Consider the following 24,638-nt stretch of genomic DNA (forward strand, 5'->3'; position numbering starts at 1 on the left):
AAAAAAAAAAAAAAAAAAAAAGGGACTCAGAGATTGTGTAATGGTCCAATCCTCTTCTGCACATGAGGAGGCTTAAGGCACAGAGAGAGCAAGCTGCTTGTTAAGGTTTTTGCGCAGCAAGTTTGCGGCAGAGCTTTCAGACTCTTACCCCATTGCTATTACTAGTGGGTGTACCAGCGTGATCTAGGTGCACATACAGTCTCATTCAGAAACGGGGTTTCAGAACAAGTGCCTGCTCAGTCCCCAGGCACGGTGGCTGCTTGCTGGAAGTGGTCCTGTCCTCCCCTTCCTGGCTCCCCTTCCAAGAGGGTCTGCCCCAGCCTCTTCCTCATGACCCAGCTGGGTGAAGAAAGCTAGGTTTCTGGACATCAGAGCTCTCGCAATAATAACAGTAAAAATATGTCAAGGGACTTTCCTAACGGTCCAGTGGTTAAGACATTGTGCTCTCAGTGCAGGGACCATGGGTTCGAATCCTGGTTGGGGAACTAAGATCCTGCATGCCGTACGGTGGCCAAAAAAAAAAAATTGTCGAATAAAAAAATGAAAAAAAATTGTCGAGTAGTTATTGCCACATGCATCAGATCATTCAATTACTTAATCCTTCAATAACTTTACAAGGGAAGCACTCTGACTGCTGTCAATCTACACGTGAGGCAACGGAGGCACAGAAAGGTTGAGTCCCCTGCCTGAGATGACACAGCCAGCAGGTAACCAGGCTGTCCCAAGGAAGCTCCAAGCACTAAGGATAATGTATCATATGATGGTGCGAGCCCAAGTTCCAGTAACCTGACTGCTTACTGAGGGCTCACCATGGGCCAAGTACTGTGCCAAACACTTCTCATTCCAAGTGGGCTCCAATCCTCATGATGACCGTGCAAAGTAGGTTTTATCATCACTTTGCAGAGGAGACAATGGAAGCTCAGTCAGTAAGCAGAGGAGCCAGGCCTGTGTGGCTCCATGAAACCCATGCACTTGGCCATCTGCTGGTGCAGTGCTCTCAAACTTTATATCACCTGGGGATCTTGTTAAAATGCAGATTCTCGGGAATTCCCTGGTGGTCCAGTGGTTAGGACCCCACGCTTTCACTGCCGAGGGCCCAGGTTCAATCCCTGGTTGGGCAACAAAAGATCCCACAAGCCACTTGGTACGGCCAAAAAAAAAAAAAAAATGCAGATTCTGGTCCAGTTGGTCTGGGGCCAGGCCTGGGATGCTGCAAGTCTATAAGCTCTTTACAGTGGTGCACAGATCATAGGTCGATCACTAAGGGTCTATGGCTAGGCCTGGTCCTGGCATGATGGACTTTCTCTGGACCTCAGTATCGCCATCTGAGAAGAAGAGGCTTGTATGAATCTGGATTCTCAGTTCAGGCTCTTTCTCTCCCTCACCACTGCCTTATACCACCTCTAAGCACTTGGCATCACCGTCTCTTGGAGTGGCAGTGGAGGTGATCTTAAAGACCTCCTGGTGTGCCCGCTATCTTTTTTAAATCAGTCTTTTTTTAAAAATTTTATTTAATTAATTAATTTAGTTATTTTGGGCTGCGTTGGGTCTTTGTTGATGCGCACGGGTTTTCTCTAGTTGCGGCGAGTGGGGGCCACTCTTCATTGCTGTGCGTGGGCTTCTCATTGCAGCGTCTTCTCTTGTTGCGGAGCACGGGCTCTAGGTGCGCGGGCTTCAGTAGTTGTGGCACATGGGCTCAGTAGTTGTGGCGCACGGGCTCAGTTGCTCTGCGGCATGTGGGATCTTCCTGGACCAGGACTCGAACCCATGTCCCCTGCATTGGCAAGCGGATTCTTAACCACTGCACCACCAGGGAAGTCCCTCCCTGCTTTTTAACAGCTGGGAAAACTAAGGCCCTTGTGGGGGTGGGTTCTTTCTCAAAGTCTCAAAGCACATTCATGGCAGATCCTGAACTAGAACCCATATTCCTGCCTGTCAGGTGGCCTGTACTCTTCCTGGAAAGGGTCTTGGGTGCTCTAGGAATCCACAGGGAAGCCCAGCCACTGGACACTGGCAGGGCTGGGAGGTCCCTTGCAAGGCTGCGTGATGAGTCCTTGTTATGGGTAATGGCGTCAAAGGGGAAACCGAGGCAGCTGGAAGCAGATTGCCCTCCTTGCATTGGTGCCGTCATGTCTGTTTTGCTTTTTCTCTCCTCTCTTCCCTTCTCTGTCCCTTGCTGTTTTTTCTGTTGCTAAGCCCTGGGTGTCCCTAAGCTCACCCTATCGCTAGTTGACTCTCTCCCGCCTCTTCCCAGCCTGCCAGCACGTGGTTACAGGGGTGACTGTGAACGGCTCTGACCAGTTGGCCTGGACTGCCCGACTCTCTGTTTCTCCTGCTCAGTCGGACCTTCTCATGGTCTGTGCCCACCTGGCCTTCTGCAGCAGGAGACTTTGGGGGTGGACAGACCCCCTGAGGTTGATAGCATGGGACCTGCCTATCTGAGGTGGGGGCTAGAACAAGAAGGTGGTCCCCTCCTGGCTGCGGGTGGACCTCCTGCAGAAGCTGGCTGGACAGGGCCGCCGGCACCTCACCCCTGCCCCGAGCGGTGGCATTCAGGTTGGTCTCTCTCTTGGCCTTTGGCCCGGGGGGTGGTGGAGCACGCATAACCCTTGGTCTTTTCATGCCACCAGCCCTGCCTGGTCTCCCGAGTGGTCTCCTGACCTCACGTGTTTAGCTAGAGGATGAGTAGACCAGCTGCTCACTGCCCCAGGTAGGGCTGGCTGAGAAAGGACTGGGGGTCAAGGGAGCTGGTCCCACCTCCCTCCAGGACTTAGACTGGAGGCAAGAGATGCCAGCAGCTTTCTTCCTGGCCTTTCCCAGGGACTCCAAGGAAGTTCCTGACCCCCGGGTGGAGGCCGGGAGGGGTTAACTGATGGAGTCATTCATTCTACAGATGTCTGCTGAACACTTCCCATGTGTTAGGTGCTGGGATGGGCATCAGAGACTCGGGCCCAGCTCAGGTCCTGGTGAAGCAAGAGGCCCTGGACACAGACCAGAGAGGGACGGAGGCCCCCATGCATCAGGACTGAGAGGCAAGGCCAGGAAGACCTTTCCTGGAGTCTGCAGCCTGAACAGAAGAGAGAAGCTCTCCCTGCCTGAACGTGTGGGGACCGGTGTGCAGATGGCGATCTGGACAGGTTGCTCGGCCTCTCCGGGCCTCATTTCCCTCCCCTGAAAAATGACAGCGTGAGGCTAAGTCAATGGTTCTCAGGTGCCAACTCAGAATCACCTGTGGGCTGGTTAGAATTCACATTTCTGAGTCCCTCTGACCCAGGAACTCTGGCTCAGGACCTACGTTGTTCCCCTGAGCTCGCCGTGGTTTGATGGCCAGGTGATGGGAGTGGAGCTGGAAGGCGGTGGGGCCTCCCAGGGCCCCTCCTGTCTCCTGCTCTGATCCGGTCGCCGGCCTGCACTTGGGAGGAAGCCACCGTGCCAGGCACTGGGCTGCGTTCATTTAGAGCACAGGCAGGTACTGTTACTCCCACCTTGGTGAGAGGAGAGTAGACGGAAGCCCAGAGTGATTAAGGGCAACAGTCCCATCATAGGTCCTCATCACTGCAGGGCTGTGGCACTTGTCTCCACTCCATGTTGGTTTCTCTTCTTTTTTATGGAAGAGATGCTTCCTTTTTCCATCTCCTCACCTCTTCCCTTCCTCTATCTTTCCTCTCTCTCCCTGTCATCTCCAGTTTGTAATAATCTAAAATAACTTCAGACTCATCAATCCTTTTCTTGGAAGTCCTTCCTGTCATCTGCCCCGAGCCCCTTCTCCAAGGGGAGCTCACAACCCCCATTCCTTCCTCACGGATGGGGAGGAGAGAGAGTCCTAAACATCACCGTGCTGACCGTCACCTACCCCACCTGACTCCCCCCGGCCTCCTGCGCCCTCCCTCTCGTCCATTGCCAGCGCCCCCCGCCCCCCGCCCCCCGCTCCCCGCCCCGCTTCCTTTTCAGGCTTCAGGTGTGTTTGTTTGGTTCACAACAAGGGCAAAAAGCCAGAGTAACCCTCAGGAAGGAATCCTCTCCGATCCCAGAACGAAGGATCGAGGTTAGATGCTTGGAAGGACTTCCAACTAGCTAAAGGGAACATCCTGAAAGGAGGCCGTGGATCCACGGGGGAAGCCTGGGCTCTATCCGGGCTTATGACCCTCTCCCTCTCCCCACTCCCTCTTCTTCACACCCCCCAAGCCCCTGTTAGGGTGACTATGTACCCATCCTCTGACCTCTTAATGGACACTGGTGTGTGTCGGGGGGTAAGTGGTCTTGTGCTCCTCAGGGCCCCACCGATGCTGAAGGATGGGCTGGGGCACACTTCCACCCTGGCCTTGGCCATCGTCCCCGCTCTGGGACCTGTGCTCTCACCACCCACTCCAACCTCCCTCACCTTCTCAGGATGGAAGCAACGGAGAGTCTGCAGGAGCTGCCTCTCAGGAGATCTGTGTGTGCGTGTGTGTGTGTTGTTACATCTGTGGAGCCGGGGGTGTGCATGGCTGTGCGTGGATGTGTGTGCATGCCTGGCTGTCCCCCTGTGGTTTTGCATCAGTCCTTGCCCCAGAGCTGTGGAGACCCTTTGGTCTCTGTCCCCACCTTGTCCCTGGGGTTAGCTGGTGGGTGTGATGAGCTCAGGGCTGCAGATTGGGCCTCTCTCCAAAGGTGGGGCACTGGGGGCTGCTTCCCTGGATCAGGGCTCCGGGGTCTCCAACCCCGCCCTCCTTTGGGGCAGCGGGAGGCAGAGCTGCCTGTCCTGCCTGCATGTGGCCACAAGGGGGCTCTGGGACCAAGTTTTCCTCCTTTCCTCTGGCGCTGCAGCGATTCCCAGCAGGGCAGGCACCCTGAGCTTTTCTGGGAGTGCGGGCCATCCTCCTGCAGCTGCCACTAACGGGTCTCTGCCAGGCTGGGAGGCCACCGGAGGGGGACACTGCCTTTGCCTTCATAATCCTATTCTGTCAGGAAGTCTTCAGCTGTCTACCCTCCATTTCTGTTGCTACTAGGGGGAAGAGATGGGGCTGAGGGAGCTACCCTTCCCCTCTCCCTCTCCTTTTTTTTGCATTACCACTCTTCCCTTTGCCAGGCTTAAAGTAAAGAACTTATTTTCTTCCACACCGCCTGACCATTAGAGTGCAGATTCTGCTCTGTCACAGCCAAGGACAGGATAGGCAGCAGCAGGAAATACGTAAGCTAGACATCAGGAGGGACTTCCCAACCAAGAGGGGCATGAGCCACTGGGCTTGGTATCTGAGGGAGGCTAAACACAGGGCAGTTGCCTGTTCGTCTGGGGTGAGGCTCTGGTTCTGTGGGGCTGGGGAGAGTCCTCTGTGATCCAACATTCCCAGCTCTACTTCCATAGTGTGGGCTAGAGAGGAGCGCTGGGTACAATTGCTTTTGCCCCTGGGCATCTCTGAGCCTCAGAGAACCACGGATGTTGCCGGATCCTTGGGCTTTGGGGATGGGAAGAGACCTGTGAGGGGTCATTCAAAGGAAAACACCTGACTCACTCCTTCCACTGGCTGGTGATCACTGGCAGAGGGAAGGATAAAATGACAGAGCAGATTGAACGTCATCAACCTACTAGGCAAAGACTCCATTGATGTGGGGTGGAGGGGCCCTTCCTGGAGTGGGAGACGGCCGCACTTCACACTCCTCCTTGGGGTGTGGAGGTGACTGGTACCCTTCTGTCCTCAGCACCTCGACTTTCCAAATGGGGTGTGAAATGTCATCTGCCCCTCTTTCTTTCTTATTTTTAAAAAAATTTTTTTATTTTATTTATTTATTTTTGGCTGTGTTGGGTCTTCGTTGCTGCGCGTGGGCTTTCTCTAGTTGTGGCGAGCGGGGGATACTCTTTGTTGCAGCGCGCGGGCTTCTCATTGTGGTGGCTTCTCTTGCTGTGGAGCATGGGCTCTAGGCGCACAGGCTTCAACAGTTGCGGCACGCGGGCTCAGTAGTTGTGGCTCATGGGTTCTAGAGCACGGGCTTAGTTGCTCTGCAGCATGTGGGATCTTCCCGGACCAGGGATCGAAACTGTGTCCCCTGTGTTGGCAGGTGGACTCTCAACCACTGTGCCACCAGGGAAGCCCTGCCCCTCTTTCTTGTGTGTCTTCAATGCCAAGAGGGCCCTGGGGTTGTGGGGAAAGCAGAGTTTTGGAGTCTGACTCCACAGCATGGAGGCAAATGGCATACCTCTCTGCCTCAGTGCCTCCATCTGTAGGGTGGGAATAAGCACTCCTGCATCTCAGGCGAGATTTGTGAGACTGTGTGTGAAGGGCCTCAGGGCTCACAGCACAGCAGGTGCTTCTATCCCCCACCCGCACCCCCACTCCAGGCTCACTTGTTCTTGGAGAAGGAGAGGAGTGCCCGGATGGGAGAAAGGGACCCAAAATGATACTAGGGCCCAAAGCTCGGGGTCTCTGCTGGATGTGTCTGAGGCTCAAAGGCTTGGTCTCCCCGCTTCTCCCCACTTTCCTCACTGCCCTTCTCTGACCCTTCTTCCCTCTGTCCCTTGCCCCACCTCTTTTCTTCCTGTTCCCCCTTTTCCCCTCAGCTCTATTCCTCTGTTCTTCCAACTTCATCTCTCCATGCAGCATTAAATTAGGTGAAAGGGATTATTTAGAAAACCAAGAAGTGCACATCCTGTGCCCCTGGACCATCTCCTGGGACTTCTCTTGCATATGGTTCCGACTTCTCGGGCTTTTTTCTTGACCTCCCCAAGAGGTTGATGCTTCTGTTCATGGGCTGGGCTGGGGAAGGAAGGTGGTCATGAAATCCGGTCCAGTTAAACAATGTGTGCTCTGAGGAAAGAGCTGAACAGGTGTGGTGATCCCTGCCCTTGAAGGACTCTCAGTTAAGGAGTGAGGCTGGGGCGTCAGCAGCAGGTGACAAGTGTTTCCTCAAAGGCTTAAATGTGGTGCTGGGGAGCCATGGAGGAAAATCAGGGAAGGCTTCACCGAGGAGGTGATAGTTGAGCTGGGTTTTGAGGGATGAGCTGGAGTCTTCCTGCTTCATAAGGGGGTGGGAAGAAAGACCTTTCAGAGGGATCCATCATGGGCAAAGACATGTTGCTAGGAAGGGGAAAGGAGAATTCAGGGGACTGCTGTAGTAGTTCTCAGGGAGCTTTTGGGAGACTAAAATCCCAGTCCAGGAGAAGTTAAGCAACAAGATCTAATGGTTTGCTCACCGGTCAGACAAGAAGGTTCTTCCAGAACAGGGCGTTGCTCCCCGATATATGAATGACAAGGAGAGGGTGGCACAAGGGACATTGAGAAGAGTGTCCTGGGCTTGAACTTCCTCCCTACTTGCTGCCTATACTACCCTGGGGAAATTACTTAACTGATTCTGGGCCTCAGTTGCCTCATCTATAAAATGGGGATAGTGATGCATCATCTACTTGAAGACGGGTATGACAATCAGTGGGGTTTCTTGAGGTGCCTTCCAGTACTGAGAACTGTAGTAGTATGATCACTCTGGGCTGTGTGACCAGGGAGATCTTCATGGAAGAGGAGGGCTTAGTGCCTGGTCTTAAAGGATGCTAATATTGAGCTAAACAGACAGGGGTGGGAAGGCTGGGGGAAATGTGGGGACAAAGGTCAGAGGCAGGACAGTGAAAGTCATGTCTGGAAGACAATGTGTGGTGGCGAATGGGGTTGAGAGGCTAGCTCTAAGGTAGGAGGGAAGTTGCCTGTTGGCAGGGCAGGAATGTGACTTGTGCTGGCAGGGGGTGTTGGAGAGAGACTCACGGGCACCAGCGTGTGAGCCCCACCCTCACGCCTGCCCACACTCTCTCTGCCCCCAGCCCTCCTAGGGACCAGACTGAGCTGGAGACAGCCTTGAATTGGAGAGACAGGGTGTGCGGGATGACTGGGTATCAGGGACACGCAAATGCGATGCAAACAGCATGTAAATCAGCCACTCTCCCCTAGACCCACTGCCTGAGGTCTGTTTGGTCTGAGGTTGAGTCACGGGAGGAGGTGGGGGCAGAGAGTCTTTTCACCTTCCCTGCCAGGGCTCCTCCTGCCTCACTGGCTAAGCCTGGCCAGACATGGGGACACATGCTATGCTGTTCTTTCCCTTCTGCAGGCCTGGGAGCTGTCCCCCGCCAAGCTGGAGCCCTTGCCCATCCTGTCCATCCTCGGAGGATTGGCCTGGTTCCCGTGGGAGCCTCCCAAAGCCCACAGGAGGTGTCTGAATCTCTCTGAGAGGGCGAGTGAAGGGCAGGTCAGAGAGATGACCTGGGACAGAAGGAGCGACAGGGATGGAGCATGGCTGGGGAGACTGAAGGGTAAGGGACAGGGCGTGGACAGGCCTGAGGAGAACGCACATTCCCAGGAAAATGGATAGATGCGGACCCAGTGGGCGAAAAGCCCCAGAGAACCTGACTGACAGAGGCAGACGGAGAGAGCCCTTCTCATGTGTCCAGCCTGGGACACGCTGCACCAGTGCCTCTGTTGGCTTCCTCTCACCTGTCTGCCTGTCCCAGGCGGATGGTCCCTTTGTCTGTCTAGCTGTTTGTTTGTTTGTCTCTTTGTTTACCTGTCTCTCTCCCAGTTCCTCCTTTTTTCCCCTCTGCTGTCTGTCTGTCGGTCCAGACCTCTCTGTCTGTTGCTGTCCTCTGCCTTGTCCATCTCTCTATGGAGAGAAAACTGCTCACTGGGACTGTGAGATCCCTGGGTCCTTGCCTCCTGGTCTCAGACAGGTTCTCGCCTTTCCTCTTCTTGAATTTGGGTTTCAATTTCCTCCTTTCTAGGGTGGCCCCACCCTCTGCCTCTTATTTTGCTTATAAGACTCAGAGGTGTGGGCCAGTGACTGTCTTTATGATTGCTCAGGCACTGGAACAAAAGGTCTAATTCACTTGAGACGTAATACGGCTTTTCAAACTTCTAAGGACAAAGCAAGAAGAAAATAACGATTGCAGCATGAGGCACAGTGGTCAGACATTCAGAGGGACTTCCCAATAGACAGGTATGGGAAATATTATGACAGGTCAGCTAAAAGAGATTAAACAACCACCTTCATAATCTCCTGTGGAGGAGCCCCATGGGAGGGGGTGTTGGGCAACATGGCCTTCCCTAGTCTGTGCAGTCTAAGAAACGGTCTTTTGCTGTTGTGACGTAGCAGGGACTCACATGAGGAGGCTAGGGTACTTACCCTAGGGTCCCACCTGCGCAACTTCCCAGGTGGCCGGGGGAGAGGGCCCGAGGGGAAAGTGGCATAGAGGAAGTGCTATCTGTCTATCTCCCCACCTCTACCCTGTTTCCCCACCATCTTCCCAAGCTTAGGACCACCCCGCGCCCCCCACCCCTCGACAATCCATGAGAGATGGCTGCTGGGGGACGGAGTGATATATGTAATGCAGATAAAATGTCAGCAATTCTAAATGGGTCCGGAGATGCAGCCATGGGGTGGGGGTGGGGGGGAGGTTGGGGGGCGGGGAGGGAGAGAGGGCGGAACAGGGGGGAGAGAGGAAGGGAAAATGAGATGTGGGTCTTCACCAGGACGGCGGCAGGGGCAGACACTCCCTCCTCCCAGCAAAGGCCGGAGGAGGGGTGGGCCCAGGCAGCAGGAGCCCAAATGAGATTTTGAAGAGGGAGCTGGAGGGTGGGGGGTGGACGAGAGCAGGAGGCGGGCGGGGGCAGCGGGCCGGAGCTGCTGATGTATAGCGGTTTCATAACTTCCTCAGTATTAAAGGCAGGTTCATGGGGAGGGCAGCACCATTAATCATGAGGCTGAATGGGGCTGGGATTTGCTGAGAGGCGCGCTTGCTGTCTGCTGTGCCCGCCCGGCTCAGGGTGGGAGGGGACAGGCAGGGATGCCCCTCCTGAACTGAGGGATGAGACCAGAGGAATCTATTTTGGGTGTTGGGCAAGTGGGTCCTTGAGGGTAAAGGTGGGGGAGCCGGCGACACTAGTAGGAAGGAGGAAAAGGATGGAGAGGTTCGTGGTAGGGGCCAGGGGAAGAGGGCCAGGGGCTGGGGGGAATGATGGGGGCAGCGGCTGAGGGGACCCTGGGTGGGGAAAACTGGGGAGGGAGGATTGCGCCTTTGAACATGAAATTGATCACATGTAAATACAATGCAAATGACATGCAAATGAGCACAGGATTTCTCTGAGTCCATAGCTCAGGCATTCTCTTCCTAGGACTGAGAATTGGGGCCAATTTGCATCCAGTTCCATGTTCCGTGCCTTGTTTCTTTATTATTAATATTTTCAGAGGGAGAACACAAGGTCTCACTTGCTAAGCGGGAGAGGAAGCCAAGGTGAGGCTGGGCCCCCTGGGCTCCCTGGGAAAGGGTGAGACCACTCCCTCTCACCGTTGGGAATGGTAGCATCAGGAAAATCGACACGCCTGAGTGACAGTGAGGGAGCTGAGTGGTAGGACTCCTGGGCTATGCACTGAATTGATGGGAATCTGAGAGGCAGAGGCTCAGCAGTGAGGCAGAAAGATGGAAAGAGACAGATCCCCACAGCTCAGAGACAGATAGGCGGATAAGATGAGGATGCCTCACATGTCCTGCGAGGTAAGGCATTGTCATCCTCTCTTCTAGGTGAAGAACGAAATGGCCGGCCCAAGGTTCAGAGAGGTGATGAAATTCCTAAGGTCACACTGCTGGTAAGTGCCAGACCCTCAACTCCGAGATTCCTTGAAAGCTTAGTGATGCTTTCAACCCACCATAAGAGCATCTCTGAATGAGATAAAAATAGAGAACAGATATTCATCTTTTCAGCAGGTATTTATTGAGTACTTACTTGGTACAAGGCAGTGGGCCTGTGCTCAGAAGAGAGAAGACTAAAGATTGATCTCTCAAAATATACAGTCTAGCAAGGTTCATAAGCATTTTAGCAATAAGGGAAACTGAACAGTTGGTGACAAGGGTCACCAGGGAGGTGCAAGCAAAGGGAGGATCAGGGAATGCTTGCAGCGGGAGGTGGCATTTGATGTGAGCCTTGGGGAATGGGTAGAATGTATTCAGTGACAGAGATGGGGAGGGAAGAATGTTCCAGGTGAGGGGGGCAAGATGGGCCATGGCGCAAAGGCAGGAGAGGATGAGGGAGTCAAGCTCTCTGATGTGTGGGAGCACAGAATGTGTGGAGAGGTGTGAGGGAGGTTAAGCTGTGATGGTGAGGGAAGCGGGGGTCAGGACACAAGGGAGCTGGGAGGCCACTCCCGGGATGTGGATGTTACCCGGCTGGAGGTCAGTCGGAAGTAGAGGAGAGGGTAAATCATTCATTCAATCATGAATTCAGTAAATAGAGATTTATTGAACCGCATGCCAGGGCTGCCCTGGTAGCTTGGGATGCCAAGCTCAGGTGAGGTCCCTCCTTTAGGAAGTTGGGTCAGCGGCAGTGTCCTCATCAGTACATGCAGATACGAGAGTATGTCCCTCACGGTGTTAGCGTGAAGATTAGATGGGAGAATCCACATAAAGTTCTTAGGGTGTTGTCTCATCTAGAAGGAACACTCAATAAAGGTTCGTTCTTCTTATCAGCCCCATCACTACTCTGAAAGGTATGGGATGGAGGACAGAGGCAGGGAGAGGGGTCAGCAGTCCACTGCACAACGTGGGGAGAGATGGAGTGTGGCAGCGTGGGTGGGAAGGAGGGGGCAGGTAGAAGGCTGCAGGGACCAGAGAAGACAAGTGACGGAGCCAGAGGCAGGGGCAGGGAAAGCGTGGTCTGGAAACACTGTAGGGGGAGGAGCTGGGCTGGGAAGACAGCCTTGGTCAGGTCCCTGCTCTGTGGCTGGTTTGCTGGCAGGGCAGGGAAGGGGAGGGCCTGGGTGGTGGGTAGGCTGGAAGCTGGGGTTCTTGGGTCCTCTTCCCACTTGGCTACTTGGACCCTCTTCCAGACTCATCTTGACTTTTCAGTTGCTTAATTTGGCTCAATCTGTGGGAGATGCACCTCCCACTCTGCCCGAAGTGTAACTTTCATCCTCCTGCTGCAGGACCTAGCTATCAGACAAGTCCACTTGGCTGTCTGTCTGATATCTGTGTGGTCCCTTCAGGATAATTGCTCTGGACAACTCTAACACCACTCAGACAGATTGTCCGGCCTCCTGGCCCCGACATCTCCCACCACTGCATCAAGCCAAATTACTCAGCCCCCCCAAGCCCCAGGCTCTGGTGAAATCCGATTAGCAAGTAGAGCGCTTCGCTGAGCTGACATCTCCTCCGATAATTGCTTCCCAAGCAAGCGATGCAAATCAGCCCATCCAGCCAGTCCCCGCTCCTCTCCTGGGCACCCAGGCGTCCAGGGCGCAGGAGAGGGAGAACACCTGAGTTGGAGAGACTTTGGAAGCTGTCGCCTGCCTCCAGCTAAGTAAAGGCCACCAATCCATAAAGCTGGTCTGTGCTGCCTCTGGGCTGACGAGGGGGCAGTGGGGTGGTAAGGCTGGGACCGGGGCCCCGCTGGCTCTGCATTTCTGCCTTAATTGAGAAGGCGTCATTCTGCACCTCACTCTCGCCCCTTGGAGAAGAATCCTACGTACCCATTTCCCGGTAAGGTAGATGAAGGCAGAGATACAGAAGACAGAGACAGGGAGATGCCTGAACCTGTTAAGAAATAAATGGAATGGGGCTTCCCTGGTGGCTCAGTGGTTGAGAATCCGCCTGCCAATGCAGGGGACACGGGTTCAAGCCCTGGTCAGAGAAGATCCTACATGCTGCGGAGCAACTAAGCCCATGCACCACAACTACTGAGCCTGTGCTCTGGAGCCCACGTGCCACAACTACTGAAGCCCACACACCTAGAGCCCATGCTCCACAATAAGAGAAGCCACCGCAGTGGGAAGCCCGCGCACCGCAACAAAGAGTAGCCCTCGTTCGCCACAACTAAAGAAGAGCCCGCGCGCGGTAATGAAGACCCAATGCAGCCAAAAATAGATAAATAAATAATAAATTTATTAAAAAAAAAAAAGAAAGAAACAAATGCATGAATTCACAGCTTACCTCCCCTGGTTCTCCAGGTATAGGAAGGAGGTGGGAGCGGGACCTGCAGGACTTACAGATAGCTTTCTCCATTTATGAATCCCCTCCCCACCAGCCTGCGGGAGAGACATCGAGGGTTAAGTCCCCACGGAGCTCTGGGCTGCGGCTGTGATATGATGCATGTTTGGAGGCGTGGAGAGCCTGATCAAATCCTGAGACTTCTGAGACTTTACCAAGGAGGACATGTCTTTGGGATGCAGTGGTTCTTGCTTGCCCCATGCATCAGGGACTCCTCGCCACTTCCCTAATTCAAGGTCCTTTTAAGGGCTCGTTAACGTCTCTTCCTTAATGTCCTTCCTTCCTACAGCTTCCCCTCATCCCATCTCCTGCTGACCTTGGAGGCCTGAAACCACTTTCCTTGCAATCCTGAGCTTCCAGCCCCCAAACCTAGCTCATATGGGTCACTGTTTCTGTGGAAATCTCCAGGGACGAGTTGCCCAGTCTTGTCCTCATGCTTGTGTGTCTGATGTGGCTCTATGGCCTGGATCTGGGGTCCTCAGACTAGCATCTGCCTGAGACCCTGGCACATGGCCATAACAGCAACACAATTAACCTTTATGGAGCACCAGTCCTGTACTACCCACTGTACTAAGCACCTTACGTAATTAAGTCACTTAATTATCACAAAAGAAGACTTGGATTACAATGATTATCCCATTTTACAGTTGAGTTAACTGAGGCACAGAGAAGTTAAATAACTTGCCTCAGGTCACCACTAGTAAATGGCAGAGCTGGGATTCAAATGCAGGTGGTCAGAGTCCAGAGATCACACTCTAAAGGCCTCTGCTACATCGCCTCTCCTCTCCAATGCTCTTTGAATGTTTATTGGGCTGACTGAGAGAGGACAAGTGAGACAGCGCCCACTGTGGTGGGGCAGAGGGACACAGCTACACTGACAGACAAACACCTGAAGCCCTTTGGGGTTCCCAAGGATGCAGGTGGCAGGAGCCAACAGGGTGATACCTGTTACTTGGGGAGTGGGAAACATGACCCTCACCTTCTCCAATCCACATATCTATTTTCTGCACTGGAGCCGTGTGCTAGACAGCTCCCCTTCCCTCCCCTAGAAGCCTGGAGGCAGGGGAAGGGCTAAAGATCAGCCTAGAAGCCCAAGTGATCTGGGAGTCTGAGCTAGGACCTCCAGAGGCCGATAGATGGCGCTCGTGGCCCAATACAGCCAGGCAGCCCAAGGAAACCAAAGGAAAACAAGCCAGCAGCTTAACTCCTTCCCGCCTGGGCTCCAGCCCCAGAAGCAGGCTGGTGGGCAGCTGAGGGCGCTGCCCCAGACCTGGCTGGCCCCTAGGGAGTGACCCAACTCTCTAGGCTCTGTCCAGGCCACAGCCTGGGTCTGCTTCTGCTGCTTCCCTACAAGCTTTATCTGTAAATCCCAGTCAGCCAGCCCCCTGGAGACTTCCCAGAGGGCTAGGAGACTAAGACATGGACAAGGCAGGCTGGGAGGCCCCACCCCAGCCAAAGTTTCATCTCTCAGGGTCCATCTCTTGAAAGTCTATGGATCTCTTTCTAATCACCTTCACTTCGGGAGAGCTCATCACCTCCATCTTCCCTGAGAGGGACTCACCAAGTGGGGAGGAGTAGCGTGGACTAGAGACAGAGAAGGCCCCCAGGGCCCTGCTGGATCAGCTACAGGCACTCACTGGGGGTTGCCCAAGATTCAGTAACTCCCATGTTGGGACTCCCTATCTCTGGGGTCTCTGTCTTACAGGGATAGAAACAGTTATCCAACACTTCCAGGAAGTTGGAAATTGGGGGTGGGGGTCCTGGGGATCTCTGCTTGCCTGTCACTCACTTCACTCATTACTGTCCTGTAAACAGACTTGGAGTGTGGAGGGGCTGCCATGATGATAACCTGATAGTGCTTGGCAGCAAGGGACAAAGGCTGGGGTGGCAGGAGGGTTGTCAAAGGGTTGGTGAGGCTCCTAGAATTTTTTTTTTTTTTTTTTTTTTTGGCTGCACCACGCAGCTTGAGGGATCTTAGTTCCCTGACCAGGGATTGAACCTGGGACCACAGCAGTGAAAGCACCAAGTCCTAACCTCTGGACTACCAGGGAATTCCCTCCTAGAATTCCTAAGCAATGAGATAACACCACCGGTGTGGTTCCCCTTCCCTCACTAATTTTTGTTTAGAAACACACAAATGCATAGATCTATGGAGCTAGAGGAGCCTGAGCAGGGACCTGTCTAGAAGTTCAGGATATTCTTTTATTTTTTTTCTGCTTTGGGTTTCCATTGCTGCGCGCGTGCTTTCTCTAGTTGCGGCGAGCGAGCAGGGGGCTACTCTTCGTTGCGGTGCACGGGGTTCTCATTGCAGTGGCTTCTCTTGTTGCAGAGCACAGGCTCTAGGCGCGCGGGCTTCAGTAGTTGCAGCGCGCAGGCTCAGGAGTTGCGGCGCGCAGGCTCTAGAGCGCAGGCTTCAGTTGCTGTGGCGCATGGGCTTGGCTCCTCCGCGGCATGTGGGATCTTCCCAGACCAGGGATCGAACCTGTGTCCCCTGCATTGGCAGGCAGATTCTTAACCGCTGCGCCACCAGGGAAGTCCCCAGGATATTCTTATTTCACTCATTCCAGAGAAAAAAGCAGAGATAGGGAGGTAGATGTACACAGAGGGAGAGAGAGACACACAGATACACAGCTATACAAGAGACTAGGGATAGAGATACATTTACATAGGCAGAGAGAGTCAAAGACACAGAGAGGGAGAGAATCTGGCACAAATGAAAGCTCAGGAAATAATGGAATTTGTTGAGGTGGATGATTAATTCAGTTTCCGAAGTCTTGCCAGGGTAGGGGTGGTTTCTCACCTGTGGTTCAGAGGCTCACTGCTCATAGTTCCCTGAAGCTCCTCCTGCATCCTTTAAGTTTTTGTCTGCTGGTAGGAGAGCAGGGGAGGCTAGGGAAGGGGGTAGCATCCTTGTTCTCTCACCTCTTCCTGTTCTGGGATTCATTGGTCTCCACCTGCAGGGAGACTGCTTTCCCTGGTCTCAGTCATGGCTGTGCTGGACTATTCAGGGCAGGGGGATGGGAGGAATCTACAAGACAACGGGTCTTATGGTGTTTACAGTCTAATGAAAATATTATAGTCAAGACACAGAAACAGATCCAGAGACAGGACAAGAACAAAGCTAGGAGTGGGACAGCTTTGGATATTAGTATTGGGTTGGGGAGGTGGGAGGGAATGAACTGTTACATGAGGCCATGATATTGGTCTAGGAAGGTGTACTGGACAGAGTATTCGAGGGGGAGGATTGGGAAGGATGGGAGGTCATAGAGCTGGGTAGACAGCAGAGCAGAGTAGGGAGAGAACTGAAATGGTAAAGCCATGGAGACAGGGGTTTGGACAGTAATGGGGGATGCAAGAGTCTCAAAGTCATTACTAAGGAGTTGTTAGAGATGCCAGAAGTGCCTCCGTGGATGATCTATATACAGTCCTTGGAGAGCTGCAAAGGAGAGGTCTCTTATACCTGGGGCAGAAGGAGGGCTAGAAATGGTCTGTAGCCGTCGTTAATATCCTCAGGTGAGTTGAGAGACTGCGGATAGTTGAAGCTCCTTGACAGTCCCTTTGGGAAAAGTGTTGTGGATGAACTTTTGGAAAGGTGATGCCCTTTACGGCTAGAATCCAGGAACTCCAAGATCCTTACAGAGTTTGGCTTCTCACTTCTCAAGTCTGCAGGATTTAGCCCCGCTGTAAAGAATAAACTACAATCCCCAGCGTCACTTAGGGCTAATTTAGCACACCTTCCGGGAATTTTAGTATTTCCGGCGGAAGTGTCCGCAGCTACGCCAATCACCTTCCCTATACAAAGTAGACTACAATTCCCACAGCCCTCCGCGCCCAGGGGCGGGGGAAAGGAACCGGAAACCGGATGGGGCGCTGGACCAGGTAAGGAAGTGGGGGCCTGGGAACTTGGGGCGTTGGGGGCGGGCTGGGAGCTCCACGGGCTCCCCGTGGGTGGCAGGCGGGGAGTCGGGATGTTTGTATTTCGGGGCCCCTCGTTCCGTCAGGGGCGCGCCCGGCGCAGGGAGAGCCGAACCCATGGAGCCGCCCGGAAGGCCTGCGGAGACGAGGCTTTCCCGTCGGGCGGAGCCCGCGGGCGGAGGTCGAGATTTCTTGTGGAGCTTAGCCGTCAGCCCCCTCGGAACTAGGAGGAGAGATGAAATGTTGTTTCGGGGTCCATGCTCCATTATTATTATTGTTATCTTTATTGGCTTAAGGATTTGCTGATTGTCCCTGTGGATTCCTGGAGTGCCCCCAAGGGACAGGGGAGTGGATAGTGTCTTGGATTCCTTATGCACTTGCTGGGTTTAGTGTCAGAGAGCCTGGGTGGCCAGACTTATCGGTGGGTCACCCTCCATTTCCTTCGCACTTAATGTAATATGATACTGTCATTTAGAAAGTATCTGCCTTTCTTAAGTCTGTGGCCCTGGGTGACTTTAGATAGGACATCCAAGTTTCTCCTTTGGTGGGCTTTCATGGTGTTTTGTTCAGGACATTAAAGCTGGAATCACAGTGTATAGCAATTGTTTATCTGTCTTGTCACAGTCATTTATGAACCTGGCTTACATTTTATTCATTTTGGACTCTTCTTCCCCACCAGTGCCTCTCATGTAAGAGACTCATAAATATTGAAAAGTATAAATGAGTTAACAGCTGGTGGTAGGTTGGATGGAATTTGTGATTTTTATTTCATAGAGAAGAGAGGTAGATGACTTAAGAGAACCTTAGAGATAAAACCAGGACTAGAATTTGAGTCAGTTGACACATAGCCTGCCATCCAGTCAGGCTTTGAAATTCTGGAACACTGAAAATAAGACCTTGTCACTCTTTTGTGTACCCCCAGCCTTGCTGTCTTCAGCATGGGTCCCTTGAGATCAAAGTTAGGCTCAACTTAAGGCCTGAGAGAGGTCCCAGACTTGGAGCAGCCAACCTACTAATGTTGGCACTGTGTGGGGAGATGCAAATCAAGGGCCCCTGAGACAATTGAGTTCTCCGCAGCTCCCTTCTCAGCTTTTGTTTGAGTTCAATTGGCCTTGGGTAGCCACCCAGACAGATCAGTTAAAGACTTCTGATATCAGTCTAGGGAAGGATTTCCTAAGTTCGGCCCTGATATTTTTTTTTTTAATTTTTATTTTATATTGGGGTATAGTTGATTTAAGATTTTTTTTTTCTCTCTCTCTCTCTCCCACTTTCTCTAGGCTAGGGTCAGAGAACAGGTTGATGGATAAAGCTGTTGTGTCAACCTTGAGGTCCCATCTCGGGGAAGAGGTTACTCTTGACCTGGGCAAGGGGTTGAGAGGGAGAAGAACCATGGTCCCTGCCCTGTGGGAGGCCCAGATGTGATGGAAACATGACAGAGCCTGGCAAGCCCTCGGAAGCAAGCAGAGGGCAAAGCAGGCAGCTGAGCCTTGAGTGAACTCAGGATGTAGAAGTGGAGAGGAGTCCATCAGGAAAGGCTCCTTGGTAGAAGGTAGTTTTATTAATTTTTTAATTTATTTTGGCCGTGTTGCACAGCTTGCAGGATCTCAGTTCCCCAGTCAGGGATTGGACCTGGTCCATGGCAATGAAAGCCCGGAATCCTAACCACTAGGCCACCAGGAACTCCCAGAAGGTATTTTTAAACGGGGTTGAAAAAAGATGGTATGGATACAGCTGAGCAGGTGTTTGTTGACTGCCTAATAAAAGCTAGGACCTTGGAGCTGTTTAGGAAAATTAAACAGGGTCTCCTCTCTGATCCGCCTCAAGTCTAGTCCGGGAGGCCAGGTGTGAATTCACGAAGAAGCAGCTAACCGTGGTGACGTGCAGTGGTTCTCGGCCGTCACCAACAATCAGCATCCCTTGAAGAAGCCTGTTTAAAATACAGCTTCCCAGGCCCCACGCCAGCCGTACTTGGGTTGGGCGAGGCTGGGGAGGTACAGCAAATGGTGCAGCATCCTGCAGAGGGACGGCTTTACCAAAGGGATAGTTCGAGCTGCATCTGGAAGGAGACGTATGATTTGGATGTGTGGGGAGGGGTAGGGGGCTCACAGTCGTGCTTCACTCAAGGAGTCTGAAAAATTGGCTTTGTAGAAATAGCATGTGCAAGGTTTGGGGAGTTGAGGTAGGAGGGGCATTTTGAAAGTGTGAGTGGAAAGGTCAGTTTGGAACACTGGGTTTGCATGGGAGTGATTAGGAGGAAGATTGGAAGGAATGCCCTCTGTGGGTTACAGAGCTCGCTGGGGTGCTCCCTCTTCCTGCTTCCCCTCTTTCTCGTCCTCTTCCCTTCCCCCTTTACCTCCCCCAGGCCACCCTTTACACACAATATCTCATTCCATTTCTTATATCAGTATTTTCAAGTGGATATTGTTTTTCTTAGTATTTGGGTGAGGAGACCTGAGGCTCTGGCCAGGGTTACCTAGCCTGTAGGAGTCTGGTGTGAGTCTGGTAGTCGTCTCACTCAGCACTGAGGATTCTTGAACGTGGGCAAGAAGCTGGGCTGCGGTTGGGGGGTTGTAGGATTAGCAGCGTGGCCAATGGAACCGTCTAAAGCGAGATGGGTGTGGATGGTGATGCGCACAGCCTCGAGTCACATGGTTTGGGTTCAAATCCCAGCTTCATTATTTGCTAAGTGCGTGACCCTGGGCAAGTTGCTTGATCTTGCTGAGCCTCAGTTCTCTCACCTGTAACGTGGGAACAGTAATACCCACCTCGTGGGGTTGTTGTGCACATCAGTGATGGGTACCTGGCACAGAGCAGTTGCTCACCACCTGGAAGCTATTGTAATCAGCTGTGTAATTAGTCTCTGGGCTGTGGCTGTGCAGCTGCATCCCACCCTTTAGCACTTCGGTTTCCAGGACACAGCCCCTCCTGGCTGGGCTTGTTTTAGGTGCTGAAAGTTTGCCATGTAAATATTTATTGAAAACTTAGGCATGGCCTAGGAACCAGTGACTCAAAACCTGTGCCTGATGGAAAGGAGGTTTGGAGTGGGGGATGGTTGGTGGTTACGGGTTGTGCTCACCAGGTAATATATAAAGAGGGAGGATACTTGAATCCAGAAGAGGAAGGGCCCTTCATTACCAGGAGCTGACATGAGTGAGGGCTTGCCTGGAGGTTGGGGATGACTGACAGTCTCTTTTTCTTTTACTTTTTTTTTTTTTTTGCGGTACGCGGGCCTCTCACTGCTGTGGCCTCTCCCATTGCGGAGCACAGGCTCCGGACGCGCAGGCTTAGCGGCCATGGCTCATGGGCCCAGCCACTCCGCGGCACGTGGGATCTTCCCAGACCGGGGCACGAACCCGTGTCCCCCGCATCGACAGGCGGACTCTCAACCACTGCGCCACAAGGGAAGCCCGACAGTCTCTTCTGAGCCCAGGAAGTGGTAGTAGGGGCCCTGGCCAGCCTGGATCCCTCCCACGCTATGACTGGGGCTGTTGGGGCCTCTGTCCATCTCTTTTCCAGGTGACAGTGGCATGGCTGTGCCCCAGGCTTTCCCGCCGGGGCTCCTCCATGAGGGGGGTGCTCTGGTGGAGCCCCAGCCCTCTCCTCGAAGCTCGGCCGAGGGCTTCTTGGAGGAGGAGCTCCGGCTTAACGCTGAGCTAAAGCAGCTGCAGTTTTCTGAGCCTGTGGGCATCATCTACAATCCTGTGGAGTACGCGTGGGAGCCGCATCGCAGCTACGTGACCCGCTACTGCCAGGGGCCCAAGCAAGTGCTCTTCTTGGGCATGAACCCAGGACCCTTTGGCATGGCCCAGACTGGGGTAAAGAGGTCGGCTTCCTCTGTTGGGTGGAGGGGGAGGCTTCAGGGTGGATGCTTGGCTGCGTGTGCTCTGGGGAGCCTGTGCACGGCTGTGGACGTGTGTGGGACCCCCCGCCCCACACACTGGCTCCTGTGGTCTCAGACACTCTTCCGGCCTCGCTGCCCCTAGTTAACCAAGCACATTAATGGTAGTTCCGCTTCCCCTGTGAGCTGTCCACTAATTGCCTCCGAGAGCCCTTCCTTCCGCCAGCCCCATCCTTTCCTTACCCTGCCGGATCTCCCCTCTCCCTAGAGCGTGCTTGAGTTCAGGAGAGGGACCAGGACTTATGGGGTCCGTGGGGAGACTGGTTGACCGGGGTGGGTAGGGAAGAGATGCAGGACTTTCCGGCAACCCGGGTTCTGCTTCTTAGCTTGAGGAGAGCTTCGGAACAGAGCAGACTCCAGGGCCTGCCTGCTTCCCTTTCAGACCTCCAGATGAGTGACTGCCCCTCAGTGAGGGTGCTCGGCAGGTGGGGGAGGGGAAGAGGCTTCAGGGCAGGAGGCTCAATCGCTTTTATTGATCCCAACTGGGGGCTGAAAGGTGATCCATGATGATCGATGGAAATGACAGCTTGAGGCTTGGGGCTGAGAGGGCACCCAGAGAGCAGTGGTCAGCCCTGTCCTTGTGCCTCCTCTAGCTCTGGCTGCCTTTCTGTCTCGGGCCATCTGTCTGTCCCCTCTGCTACCCATCACGCCCTGTGTGGGACCACATATCCCCCATGCGCTTCCTGTACCTGGTCCCAAAGGCTCGTGGGGTAGAGGCAAACAAATAGACCCTCCTGGACCGCAAGCCACACGAACAATTGGAGAAAGAGGGACAGGCTCAAACCAAGGGCCAGGAATCCTTGTCTCAGGCCCTTGGGTGAAGGTGGTTAGAGTGGGGGGGTGAGTGGGGCACAGCTAGATCCTCTTGGAGGGTGGAGAGGGGGTGGTTGGTTCAGAGCCCAGGTGTTGGGTCTCCAGTCTGAAGCCCTGGTGTGTCTCTCCTTCCCCACAGGTGCCCTTTGGGGAAGTGAGTGTAGTCCGGGACTGGTTGGGCATTGGGGGGCCTGTGCAGACCCCTCCCCAAGAGCACCCCAAGCGACCAGTGCTGGGACTGGAGTGCCCTCAGTCCGAGGTGAGTGGTGCCCGGTTCTGGGGCTTTTTCCGGAACCTCTGTGGACAGCCCGAGGTCTTCTTCCGTCACTGTTTCGTCCACAACCTGTGTCCTCTGCTCCTCCTGGCTCCCAGCGGCCGCAACCTCACCCCCGCCGAGCTGCCGGCCAAGCAGCGAGAACAGCTCCTTGGGGTCTGTGATGCGGCCCTGTGCCGGCAGGTGCAGCTGCTGGGGGTGAGGCTGGTGGTGGGCGTGGGCCGCCTGGCCGAGCAGCGGGCGCGGCGAGCTCTGGCCGGCCTGATGCCCGAGGTCCAGGTGGAGGGGCTCCTGCACCCCTCCCCTCGCAACCCGCAGGCCAACAAGGGCTGGGAGGTGGTGGCCAAGGAGAGACTGAATGAGCTGGGGCTGCTGCCGCTGTTAACGAGGTGAGCGCCCCTGTGGCCTGCACAGGACGTGTTCAAGGTCCCCTGGGTCCTTCGGGGCAAGCAGATGGCTGCGCGCCTCCTGGACTGGAGCAACAAGGTCCCCCTCGGCTTCCTGGTTGCTGGGACCTGCCGCAGCAGTTTGGACACTACTCCTGCTTGCCCTCCCGATTCCTGCCCGCCTCACCTTCCTTTGAGCGTTGCTTCTTTGGTCTGTGGTACCCAGCTCCACAGAGAGCCAGCACCTGCAAACTGCTCCACCTGGAGCCTCTCTTCGGCGGAGAGTGACCTGAACAGTGACTTCCGAGGTCATATTTGCCGTTTTAGAGAAAAGATCCTGCCAGGATCCCCATCCGTCCTAGAACGGCTTCCTTCAGCTCACCCCTTGCCTCACAGGGACCAGGACAAAGCATGGGTCATGGCTGCTGAGAGTGAACTTCTGATGGGAGACTGAGGCTGCGTCAGAGAGAGACAATTCAGTGTGGCAGCGTGGGAATGGCCAGAAGACCTGGATTTCCATCCCAGCTTTGAGACTTGTGAACTTTATGACTTTGAACAAGTTGCTTGACCTCTCCAAGCCTCAGGATCCTCATCTATAAAATGGGGTCCCTACCTCATGGGGCTGGTGTGGGGATTAACTGAGATAACCCTTAAAAGTGCCTTGCGTAGTGCCTGGCACGTGGCTGCTCATTACACCTTTTCTAGCTTTCTTGCCCCCAGGTTGGGGAGGCACTGCACTGCACTACACAGGAAGCCCCTCTGACCCAAAGACCCGGGTGGGGGTAGGGATCTGGGCCTCCACCTGTAGCCTGAGTGACGGGCAGATTCTTGCCCCACCAGAGATGGACTAATGACTTTATGACAAACCCAGCCTGTGATTTTTCCGTCTAAGCATTAAAAGCTCCTAAACCCTTTTGTGTTGGCTCTTTTTCCCTCCTGCATGTCAGGTGTGGTAGGCGGTGGTTTATGTTTTCCCATCTCTTACCTCTTCCTGTTTGCAAAGGGTTCTCTTGGGTAGCTGGGTGTAGTATGAACAGTCTCTAATTGCCTTACCAAAGCTGCAGGGTCTCTGTTAGTGCCCTGTCCAGTGGTTTGTCTGCTACTTGGGGCACTGTGATGGGTGGATGGGAGCCTGGTATCTCCAGCTGACGTCTGCTGAGTGGCTGCCCCTTTAGTAAGGGCTGGGAGAGTATATTCAGTTGGGGGCAGAGACCAGCTTAATAAGGAACACATGGTTGGACTCTAGCTCCTAGGACAGGTCATCTCCAGCTCTCAAATAAGATTTTTTTCTTATTTATTTTTGCGGTACGCGGGCCTCTCACTGTTGTGTCCTCTCCCGTTGTGGGGCACAGGCTCCAGACGTGCGGGCTCAGCGGCCATGGCTCACGGGCCCAGCCGCTCTGCGGCATGTGGGATCTTCCCGGATCGGGGCATGAACCCATGTCCCCTGCATCGGCAGGCGGACTCTCAACCACTGTGCCACCAGGGAAACCCAATAAATAAGATTTTTAATATGTGTCCTCCCCATTGTATAACAAATAGAGTGGCCTCCATTCTTGGTTCTTGGGAGGGAGCCTCTGGATCCTCAGAATTTCCCAGGTGCTGGGAGTTTGTCATCCATGGTGGGACCCTCAGACCACACTTGAGGTTATGCTGAAATTTGACTCAGGAGGGCTGACCATGCCCGAAAGACCAACAGTGTGATTAGAGGGCTGGGGCTTCAAGCCAGGTGATATCAGCCTGCCCTCCAGAGAGGGTAGGCGGGACTGGAGGCTGAGCTCAGCCACATGGTCAATGATTTCAATCACTTATGCCTGCATAATGACACCCTAATAAAGACTCTGGACATGGAAGCTTCGGTGAGCTTCCTGGTTGGTGAACACATGGATGTGTCAGGAGGGTGATGTGTCCTGACTCTGGGAGAAAGGACGTGGAAACTGGGAGCCTGCCAGATCTTGCATTATGTGTTTCTTCATTTGGCTGGTCCTGATTTGTATCCTTTATAATAAAACTGTAATTGTAAGTGGAGTGCTTTCCTAAGTTCTATGTCATTCTAGCAAGTTATCGATCCTGAGGAGGGTGTGGGAACCCTTGAATTTGTAGCCAGTTAGTCAGCAGTGCAGGTGGCCTGGGGACCTCCAAACTTGAAGTTGGCATCTACAGTGAGGGCAGTCTTGTTGGGGGCTCTGCCCTTAAACCTGAGAGGTCTGTGCTAACTCTGGGTGGTTGGCATCAGAATTACATTACAGTTTTGCACCCCTATGTTCCTTAGACTCCTTTCCTCTCTTTCTAAGTAGTTATTGCCCCAGTTAGGGCACTAGAACTGGGCACTGGAATAATTGCACAGAGATAGGAGCCATTGTT

The 24,638-nt window shown here is 53.8% G+C and overlaps 1 protein-coding gene and 1 non-coding gene across 2 annotated transcripts; one reads left to right on the forward strand and one right to left on the reverse strand.

The window, feature by feature from the left end:
- Window positions 1-14,966: 14,966 nt before the first annotated feature.
- On the reverse strand, window positions 14,967-15,039 carry TRNAE-UUC (transfer RNA glutamic acid (anticodon UUC)). Its single transcript has one exon. It is a non-coding gene; the product is annotated as a tRNA-Glu (tRNA).
- A 1,790-nt stretch (window positions 15,040-16,829) lies between these two features.
- Window positions 16,830-22,468, forward strand: SMUG1 (single-strand-selective monofunctional uracil-DNA glycosylase 1). The gene is made up of 3 exons (XM_007467792.1): window positions 16,830-16,867; window positions 20,420-20,718; window positions 21,754-22,468. Exons 2-3 carry the CDS (start codon window positions 20,431-20,433, stop codon window positions 22,279-22,281), a joined length of 816 nt encoding a protein of 271 aa, XP_007467854.1. The 5' UTR covers window positions 16,830-16,867; window positions 20,420-20,430; the 3' UTR covers window positions 22,282-22,468.
- The last annotated feature ends 2,170 nt before the right edge of the window (window positions 22,469-24,638 follow it).

The sequence above is a fragment of the Lipotes vexillifer genome, unplaced genomic scaffold (assembly GCF_000442215.2).
Source record: "Lipotes vexillifer unplaced genomic scaffold, Lipotes_vexillifer_v1.1 scaffold387, whole genome shotgun sequence".
Lineage (NCBI taxonomy): Eukaryota > Metazoa > Chordata > Mammalia > Artiodactyla > Lipotidae > Lipotes > Lipotes vexillifer.

Excerpts from the sequence above, each read along its gene's own strand:
- SMUG1 (XM_007467792.1), top strand. The coding sequence starts at position 20,431 with ATGGCTGTGCCCCAGGCTTTCCCGCCGGGGCTCCTCCATGAGGGGGGT. Across the intron at positions 20,719-21,753 it reads TTGGCATGGCCCAGACTGGG|GTGCCCTTTGGGGAAGTGAG; the intron begins GTAAAGAGGTCG and ends CCTTCCCCACAG.